Source organism: Vombatus ursinus, unplaced genomic scaffold (genome assembly GCF_900497805.2).
Source record: "Vombatus ursinus unplaced genomic scaffold, bare-nosed wombat genome assembly UNPS02010193.1, whole genome shotgun sequence".
Lineage (NCBI taxonomy): Eukaryota > Metazoa > Chordata > Mammalia > Diprotodontia > Vombatidae > Vombatus > Vombatus ursinus.
Window position 1 is genome coordinate 9,239,858 of NW_020949971.1, and position 10,106 is coordinate 9,249,963.

A 10,106-nucleotide genomic window follows, 5' to 3' on the forward strand; every position below is an offset into this window, starting at 1 on the left:
CCGGTTGCCTAGCGACGGCGCTTCTCCCCCTGGACACATGCGCAGTCCGCGCGGGTGGGGGGCTGGTTGGCTGCTGGAGCGGCGGGGCTTGGCGCGGGAGCCGAGGCAGGCGCGGTGTGGAGCCGCTTAGGTGAGGTCGGCGGGGGGCACGGAGGCAGGAGGCCGGCGGGACCTCGGGCCTGCTGCGGGGAGAGGCCCCGGCGACGCCGAGGCCGGACTGTGAGCATGCGTCAGGCTGCGGGGGTGTGCGGGGGTGTGCGTGTGCCGTTTGTGCCCCGTGCGTGCTCAGGCTGGGGAGAGGAGGCGGGGGGAGTGGGCGTGTAAAGAGCCACGTGCGTCCAAGGGAGGGGTGTGAGTGTATATAACTGTGAGTGCGTGCGTGTGCCCCGTGCGTGCCAAGGCTGGGGAGGGTGGTCGTATAAAGAGCCACGTGTGGCCAAGGGAGGGGTGTGAGAGTGTATATAACTGTGCATGCGTGCGTGTGCCGAGTGCGTGCGTGCGCCCCGTGCGTGCCAAGGCTGGGGGGGTGGGCGTATAAAGAGCCACGTGCGTCCAAGGGAGGGGTGCGCCCCTCCCTGGGACCCCCGCATTGCCACGTATGGGCCCTTGTGCATCTCTTAGGTGAGAAGGCCCATTTTCAGACTTCTTTTAGTCATGTGGGATGTGTAACTGCCATGTGTGAGGTGGCATGAGCTCTCATTTCATGGGAGATACGGACTCATGGTCATGGCTTACATAAATATAAGCACGAGGAAGCACATAGGCCTTCAGCAGCTGTCCTCACCCACCCACGGAGAAGAGAGCTGAGGCTCTGCTGGGGCCCCCACGCTGTCCGAGGTGCGGCGCAGAGGGAGGACCCGGGCTTTAGGAAGGCTCTTCCCGGCTCCGGCTCACGGCAGGTGCTCAGCAAATGCGGAGTGATCCGTGTGGGCAGAGATCTGATCTTCTCTCACAGCTCCAGGGCATATGTGCGTCATCACACAGATAGATGGAGAGACAAGCATGCGTGTGTGGGTATGCGTGCATCAATGAATAGAAACGCACGTGCGTAACTATCCTTCCAGCAGTCATCTGTATGATCTCGTGTGTCGGCATGTTTTACGTATGCATAAATGCATATGTGAACTATGACTCCATAAGCATAGGGCGCTCCTGGTGTGGGAACTCTCTCCACTAATAGATCTTAGCCTGTCTATGACCTATTGCCTGGATGAGGCGCTTAGAGAGAGGGTAAGTGATTTATTATACAGGGTCACCCGGCGGGTGTCAGAAGTGAGATTTGAACCCGTGCCTTGCTGACTTTAAGACCAACCCTTTATCTGCTGCTTTTTGGTAGCTCTTTGACACACATGGGAGCCATAAATGATCAAAGTCTTATCATACTGCCGATACAAATAGGGATTTTTAATGCTGGTTTATTCTCACTCCGTTGACTCATTTGAGTAATTTCCCTTACAGAAGAGAATATTCCACTGAAATGTAATCAAGGTCTAATTATCAAGTCCTGTCAGAGGAAGCGGCTCCCACAGCAAATGGAGAGAGCGTGTCTTAGGCGCGGATGGTAGCGCCTGCCACCGCTGCATCCAGATTTAAGGATGAAGCCTCTGTCGGCGCACGGCCTCCGAGCGGCCCATTTTCAGACTTCTTTTAGTCATGTGGGATGTGTAACTGCCATGTGTGAGGTGGCATGAGCTCTCATTTCATGGGAGATACGGACTCATGGTCATGGCTTACATAAATATAAGCACGAGGAAGCACATAGGCCTTCAGCAGCTGTCCTCACTGACAGAAACCGGACGAGGTTTCCTAGGCCCGGTGAAGTCGTCCAAGTTCATTGTAGGCGAGGGATCTCGTGAAAGTGTGTTAGCCGGTTCCACCGTGAGGCTTCTTGAGAGCCTGGATTTAACTAGTTCAGTCGGGCAGCTTCTTCATGAGGCAGTGCAGTCGCAGAAGACCTCGTACGGGACAGGCACCAACACCCTGCTGTCTCTTGCTGGCGCATGGAGCGCGGCTGCCCTACGATGTCTTCAGCAGGACATCCCTATTTCAGTCATCGTGTCAGTGATGTCAGAAGGCCTGAAGTCTTGTGGGGAAGAAGTCGTTGCTCTTCAGATCCCTCTACATGATGTGCTGGGCAGCGCGGGAGACGCGAGGAGTTACCCTTGGCTTGGAACGCTGAGTGTCATTCCCAGCCCGCTTGTGCAGATCCCAGCAGAGATTCCTTGGATCCGAAGACGGCGGGATGGAAACGACGTGTCTTCTCCACTATCCCCTCCTGCGTTTTCTTCCGGGCACTCCTCGGAATTCTCTTCTAGATTTTCCTCCTTCAGTTCTCAGTCAGTAGCTAAAGGGAATAAAACTGCGCCTCAGCCTCTCCAAACCAATCCGATTCCAAATAGCCACAGCAGAAAATCAAGACTAAGCCACAGCAGGCATTTTAACAGGGCAGAAAGTGGCTCTTACCGGACAAGCGACGAAGGGCAGCTCGACGCTTGTGTTCATCCATGCAATGACTTGGTGCGGCTGGCCGTGGGTCTGAGTCACGGAGATCATAGCAGCATGGCATTGGTGGAAGCAGCCGTCAGATGCCAGTATCAGAATGCGCATCTGAGGAGGAATTGTACAGTGCCATTTAGGTTTGATGTTTCAAAAATTTCCACTTGCTGTTTACCAGGTGTACCTGAAAGCTTTTCTTGCATCCTCCCTGGATATATCACTCTAGTGTCAATGGACCACGTCACTGTCATCAGAGAACTCCAGAATCGGCCTTTGCGGGTGGCTCTCATTGATGGTGACTTCAGTGAGAATTACCGCCACTTGGGATTTAATGGACTGGGAAATGTTAAAACTCAATTGGAAAGTCTGACATATCCAGACAAGATGTGGTTGGACCGTATTTTGGAGATACTAATTCGGTTAAATGTAAACCTGGTCCTGGTGCGAGGAAGTGTGTCTGAAGGTGTACTGGAAAGGTGTATGCATAATAACTTGCTGATCATTGGGCCAGTAAGTCACCATGTGCTGCAGGACTTTGCCGAGGTCACTGGAGCAGCGCAGGTGACCTATGCTACACAGCTGAATGAAGAGTGTGTGGGGAGTGACGTCTATGTGAGCCTGTGGAGAGCAGGCCAACTGAACGCCAACGAAGTGAACAACAAGGTGGCTGTCTTAGTCAAAGCTGAAGGAGTCCTTCTGGCCACAGCTGTGCTCGCGAGCCCGGTCGCTGCACAGATGCAAGCCAAGGAAGATCGTTTCTGGACCTGTGCCTATCGCATGTATCACGCTGTAGTCGATGAGAAGGTCTTCCTGGGAGGTGGCGCAGTTGAAGTCTTATGCCTTACCCATCTTCAGATGTTGGTAGAACAGTCACAGAAAAAGATGGACCAGGATTGTTCAGCACGGCTTCATATGACTTCCTCCTGGATGGCTTCATCTCAGGCACTGTATAGACCAGCTGTGCTCCAAGCCTTGGCCGATGGATGGCACAGGTACCTTTCGTCAGTCGTGTATAACACAGGTACTTGCTCTTCAGAGACGGAAGCCAGCACGTTCATTCAAAACTTTCTCCAAAAAACTACAAGCTCTGGTTGTCCCTTATTATACCTTCTGAAAGAATATAATAAAGTGAGTAGTGAGATTTTAAATTCTGGTATTCCTAGTGCACTAAAAGAAGCTTCAAGGGTTTATGATGTTGTCACACCCAAGAGGGAAGCATGGCGCAGAGCACTGGACTTGGTATTGTTAGTGCTTCAGACAGATGCTGAGATTATTACTGGGGCTGAGTATACACAGTTAAACTCACAGAATTTCAATGAATTGTTGTTACTGTAGTTCTGTTTTACTATAATGCCATGGGAAAATAATCATAACCTTTGAAGAAAATCTAGGATTCTTGAATAAGTAAATAATAGCTACTGTACCATTTTCTGTCAAATGCAGAGCTAATAAGTACCAAGAAGAAAAAAATTAAGTGCCTTTCTCTCCCTAACAATAAACTAGAAACCTTAGATACATTTGCTCCCTAATCTTCAAAAGAACACTGTTAGAACTTAGCTAGATAAGTTCTGGACCCGAATGATGCTAGCATGTTTTGTTAAAGAATTTTTTGGATTACAAAAGCAACCTTCCTTCTCCTACCCCAGGAGTGGGGAATGGAACAAAAAAGAAATTTTTTTTCCAGATGAGAGGCTAAAGTTAATGTTCTGGAACAATGAAAATAATTTGGTTTTCAATTTTTCATTTTATTTGGAGAAAGAGAAAAGAATGTATAAGGTTCAGTGTGACGAATGAAAATGATTTGCCTCATTTAGTGATGGATTTAAATCTATATTATCTGAAAACCTGACCCAGTTCACTACCTGAGCTTCATTTCTGTTTTCTTTATACAGGGCCTACGTGGCAGGGATATTAAGGATTAAGGTGCTCTTTGGAAGAATGTCTGCACTTTAGCTGGGGTAAAATCACGGGTTTTTCCCCTTTCTGTACACTCAAACTTTGCTTTTTTGGTTAAAATATTCTCAAGATTACATTATCTCTAGTATTAAAATATGCCTTACCTTCTTCTACATAATATATTCATGTAAGTTGAGTTTTCAAAATTGGATCATTATATGTAATAAGAGAGCTATTACTATGTAAAAAAAAAATCCACTTGGTGAATATTTGCATGGGAAAATCCCAAATTTCAGATTTTGTAAATGTTTGTATTTGTATATTGGTTTTATATATCAAATTATCCGTGTAGCACTCAGACATTTTCTAAATCTTAAAGTTATTGAGCTAAATTTGCTTTTAAAACGTGTGTAACCACAATAAATTTGGTCTTTATTATTTAGATACTAATCGTTGGTAAGACAAGGAAGATGATCTCAAGCCCCTCTCCTTCTTGTCTACATAGTGAAGGCAGAGCACATGTGTAGGACCCTGTAAGCTTAGGCTATGCAAGCACGCAGAATGCAGCTTATTCAGTAAGCTCCATAAGCCAGTCAGTCCATACTTCCTGTCATCCCAGAGCAGAGAAAACCAGCTTTGTAAGATATATCCTAGGTGTTACTGGTCATTCCAGTCCCAAGAATTACCCCAGAATTAGCCTTTCCAACAAGATAGGAGACTGCCCTTTCAGTAAACCATAAATTGGGTTCCAATTATTATGCCCCATTAATAGAACTTGTTTTTACACTAATATCTAAGCCTCTATCCCTCTTTCAACTAAAGGGTAAAACCCAAAGTTTTGACATTTTGAGTGGAAACCTGGGGATGGATAGCGAAATGTATTCTCCAAAAGCTGTGAGAAATGATTATTAATAACCATTAATCTCAGGGGAGGTTCAGAGCTCTCCCCTTCTTCTAAAGTCCAGACTTGAAGTTCAGTTCTTAAGGACATTACTGGTGATGAGAGTAGTCTCACTTTCTTGTTCAAGGCCCTACCCTGGTGGAAGCTATTGTGTTCTGCTCTGGCTTCCGTGGGGTAATTCTTTGAATTGATACCCTAAAGCTATGGGTGGTCTGGTTTAAAGATACTTTCCCTGTCCAAGAGATACTCACCCTTTCCTTTTAATTTAGCCCACCTCCAATCCAGTTAGCCAATTAGATTTGATTGCTGTTTGATGGATCATCTACTGTTCTGAAGGGTATATAAACTGTGAGTCCAGCCGCCATGATTGTCTCTGGTCTTAAGAGAGACGTCAAATGACAATCCTTTTATTAGTAACTTGTTGGCTTTATTAATAAGATGATTAAATTACCCCAAAACTATGTCTCTTGAACCTTTTTAAACGTCACACAGGTGATCTGGGAATGCTCCAGAAGTAGGCAAAATAAGGCTGTCAGTGCCTTAGGAAAAGACGGTCTGCGCTTCCCTCATCCTGGAGGAAGAGGAGAAGGAAAGTCTCACTAGGATGAGCAAGAAGTGAGCAAGCAGACTGACGTTTAAATTGAGTAACTCCGTGGCAGGACCACAGTTTGGGATATGAGTCAAGAGGGGGCCTATGAAGACTGAGGAACTAGGTGGGATTTTTTAAAATTTATTTTTGTTTTGTTGTGCTGTTGAGTTGGCTGATATGACTCCCCTGCCAGACCTCTGTGGGCTTCTGCTGGCTCTGCCTTCAGAGGCCAGATGGGATGGTGGAAGGGGTGAGCAAACCAGTCAAATCTAGCCTCCCATCTGTTTTTGTAAAGGAGAGCTAAGAAGGGTTTTTACATTTATTTTAAAATGTAAAAACCTTTCTTAGCTCATTGAGCAGTTTGACCCTCAGGCCACCGTTTGTTGACCCTTTGTTCTAAGGCACCCAGGAGGGGATATCAGACAGTGAAGTACTTGTCCTTTCCCCCCATGTGTGTCCAGGAGGGAAGATGTCAATTCCAAAGTTTTCTTTTTCTTTAAAGTTTGTTGCCCCTTTCCGTTTAATCCACATTAATGTTGGCAAGACATGAATATATCATCCTGTTTCTGTGCACTTCACTGTTATTAAGGAGAAGCCTTTCTGTGTATTGTCATCCAGCAACACAGAAGGAAGTGAAGTGGGACAGAAAGTAGAGGCTGTACAATTCTTGGGGATTCTGTCTCCACTGGGGGTTCCTGAGTTATATGAAAAAGAGTTTTATTGGGGCAGCTAAGTGGCGCAGTGGATAGAGCACTGGCCCTGGATTCAGAAGGACCTGAGTTCAAATCTGGCCTTAGACACGTAACACTTACTAACTGTGTGACTCTGGGCAAGTCACTTAACCCCATTGCCTAGCTGAAAAAAAAAAAAAAGAAAAAGAGTTTTATTAATTGCTACACTTGGGTAATTTCCCCCAAAGCAGAGAAAGATCAAGTTACGTAGATCTGGTCCTCTTTCTCCCCTGCACTAAAACCGTGGGCTTAAAAATAGCAGTGCAGCTCTTTAGTGGGGTTGAACTACTCTTCTCCATTGTTCCTTTCCACTTGGGATCGAGAAGATGCTTCTTCAGGGTGGAGCTGGGGGTGGTGGTTAAAAAGTAGGTCTAGACTGGTGGGGGAGAAAGGGACTGGCTGGAGAAGACTGGTGATGTTCACATTCCACAGTTGGGAGCCACCCAAGAGGGCGTAGGCGTCTTTCCTGTTGACCTTATGTAGTGAACTCTCAAAGACAACCTGTTACAAAATGGACTGTTATTTTCTTCCATTTCATTGTGTTGCTTTCGGTTTTTCCTCCTTTTTGGTGCTTACAGCTTGCTAACACAAGGCTTTTATTCTTAGATTAAAAATTTTTTGTTTTTGCTTGCGTTCAAGCTTTAAGAATTAAGTTCTTTTGTTTTTCTCCTGGTAGGTCAGTTTTTCCTTGGCTTTCGCTATCTCTGTCATCTCTTTCTGTATTCCTTAGTGTTAGGCCATGATGTCTTCCCAGAAGCTCACCAGCAGTACAAGCTACTAAAATTAGTTACAGTAAGCACAAATATCTCTTTACAGTAACTGTTATTTCTGTAGCAAAGTAAACTACCCTTGTCTTTTTTAGTTTAAAATATCTTCCTCCATCCTTTAGTGGGGTAACTACATAGTACAGCGGATAGAGCACTGGTCTTGTAATCAGAAAGACTCATCTTCCTGAGTCTAGCCTCAGACACTTAGTAGCTGTGTAACCCGTGGTAAGTCACTAGACTGTGTTGCCTCAGTTTCCTCATCTGTAAAATGAGCTTGAGAAGGAAATGGCAAACCACCCCAGTATCTTTGCCAAGAAAACCCCAAATGGGGTCATGATGAGATACACATGACCAAAAACAACTGAGCAACATTTCATCATTCAGTTTCCTTAACTAATCCATTACTACTACCTGCATTTCCGGGAAATTAACTTTCATTCTCTAGGCTCCAGTTTTCCCATTCTACACTACCTGGAGACAAGGCTTAAATCCCATTTCTAACAAATTTACTAGCTCTGCCTTGACCTTGGGCAAATAATCTCATGTCTCTGAGCTTCAATTTCCTCACCTTCAAAGTGAGAATAATGTTACCCCATGGAGTCATGGTGAAGAAAGCACTTTGCATACATCATTATTAATCAACTGTCTTAACTCCATATTTGGAAGGGTAAACAAGACCATGTGTTGAGTATTATTGAAAACACTGAGCAGGGGTTGGGCAGGCTTGGCTGTACGGCCCCTGTTCCGCTTATTAGCTATGTGATCTTGGGCTCAATTTCCACATCTGTAAAGTATGGGCGGCTGGACTAGATGATTCCCAAGGCCCCTTCAAGCGCTATAATTTACTTGATGAAAAATAATTTTCTAGACTTCAGCACACAAAGTAGGGAAGTTTTCACTGGAAAACAAGGTCTCTTAAGGAAAGGACCTTATGAGGACAGAGGACAAGAATAGAGCGAGTTAGGGAGCCAGATCCCCCCTTTTCTTCCCTCTTTTCCAAACATAGGCCCAATAACACTAAACAGATGGGAGAAAGTGATAAGCCCAGCGATCTTCAATGCTATGAGTGCTTGGCCCTTGTTGGGACCCTGCCAAACTTCCAAGTCTGAGTAGAAAAATAATCTGTAAACAAGGGCCAGAAAACAAAACTGTCTGTATCCTGAGAATTATCTTCCCATTAATTTATTCTGTGTCATTAAAAAAATCCAGCTGAAGTGGAAATAATTTTGTATGCTTATGAAAATGTCCAAAAGGCACACACTCTAGCCAAACTGGATGACTTCCCGGTCACCCTCTTCCACCATGCTCTCCTGCCTCTGGGTCCTAACTGACGCTGGACCTTCCACCTAAAATGCCATCCTTCTCCTTTTTTTACCTTTTCTTCACAGCCCAGGTCAAATCCCATCCCTTTTAGAAACCTTTCCTGATCTACCTGTCCTCCCTTGAAATCTTGTTAAAGCACTGTTTTATTTCTCTCTAATATACTTGGTATTATATACAATATAATACTTAGTATTATATAGGCTATAATACTAAACCTGGAAGAAATCTTAGGGGGCATCTACTCCATTAACTTAATTAACACAGAGGAAACTGAGGCTCAGAGAGACAGGCATTTGTCCAAAGACTTACAGGCATAGGATAAAAATGCGAATTTGGATTTAAAGATCTGGGATTAAATCCAGATTTTCTGACTTCTGACCTAAAGAGAGTGTGGGAAATATTGTGATAACCGGGAAAACACACTGGTTGGGTAGTCAGAGGATGAGTTCACGGCCTCAGACACTTGACACTAACTATGTGACCTTGGCCAAGTCACTTAACCCCGATTGCCTCACCAAACAAACAAAAAAAAAAAAGATGAGTTAAAATCCTGGCTTCTGTCACTACCTGTATGAATTTGGTTAAGTCATTTAAAAACAAAAACTAGTCCCTACTCTCAAGATGCTCGTAATCTAATGGCGGAGACAAATCAGATATAGTCAGGAGAAATTGGGGTAGCCTCAGAGGGGAGGGATTATCATTATTAGGGAATTAGGAAAGCCTTCTTGCGGAAAGTGGGATTGTAGCTGGGATTGGAAAGAAGCCAGGGAGGGCAGGAGATGGAGATGAGGGTAGAGAGATTCCCAAGCATAGGGGAGAGCCAGAGAAAATGCCCAGAGCTGGGGAATGGAGGGTCTTGTTTGAGGAATAGCCAGGAGGTCAATGTAGTTAGATTGTAGAGTATAAGGTATAGGAAGACTGGTAAGGTGGGAAGGGACCAGATTGCAAAAGGCTTTGAAAGTCAAACAGAGAATTTTCTGTATGACTCTAGAAGTGATAGGATGCTGATGGAGTACATTGAATTAGGAGAGTGACGTGGTCAGAGTTTTCCTTTAGTAAGATTAATTTGGCAGCCAAATGGAGGGTAGACTAGAGTGGCAAGGAAGCAGGAGAGAGGCTATGAGGGTCTGCACCAAGGTGGTGCAGAAGAAAAGGCGTCCATGATGTATGGAAGGCATCGTCAAAACGACTAAGAATGTGTTGAGAATTTTGTGGATTATCTCTTCTGTATTTATGTACCTATTTTTGTATATAGTATAGGCTCAGGAGATGCTCTCCCAACCTCTACTCATTCTGGCAGGCTGGGTCCCCAGACATATCTATTCATCTACTCAGGGCTCCAGGTTTAACCTTGAGGGTCCCCAGGGGTTGCTCCCTAACACTATTGCCCACAAGCCCCCCCC

At 45.3% G+C, this 10,106-nt stretch overlaps 1 protein-coding gene across 4 annotated transcripts; it reads left to right on the forward strand.

Moving 5' to 3' along the window:
* Positions 1-54: 54 nt before the first annotated feature.
* Positions 55-6,666, forward strand: BBS12 (Bardet-Biedl syndrome 12). Of its 4 annotated transcripts, none has more exons than XM_027853630.1 (2): positions 55-130; positions 1,459-6,666. In XM_027853630.1, the coding sequence occupies exon 2, from the start codon at positions 1,720-1,722 to the stop codon at positions 3,829-3,831; it is 2,112 nt and encodes a 703-aa protein (XP_027709431.1). In that variant the 5' UTR covers positions 55-130; positions 1,459-1,719; the 3' UTR covers positions 3,832-6,666. The 4 variants fall into 4 exon arrangements, with proteins under 4 accessions (XP_027709431.1, XP_027709428.1, XP_027709429.1 ...); XM_027853627.1 differs by having other exon boundaries at positions 109-135; XM_027853628.1 differs by lacking the exon at positions 55-130 and adding an exon at positions 1,176-1,230.
* Positions 6,667-10,106: the final 3,440 nt, after the last annotated feature.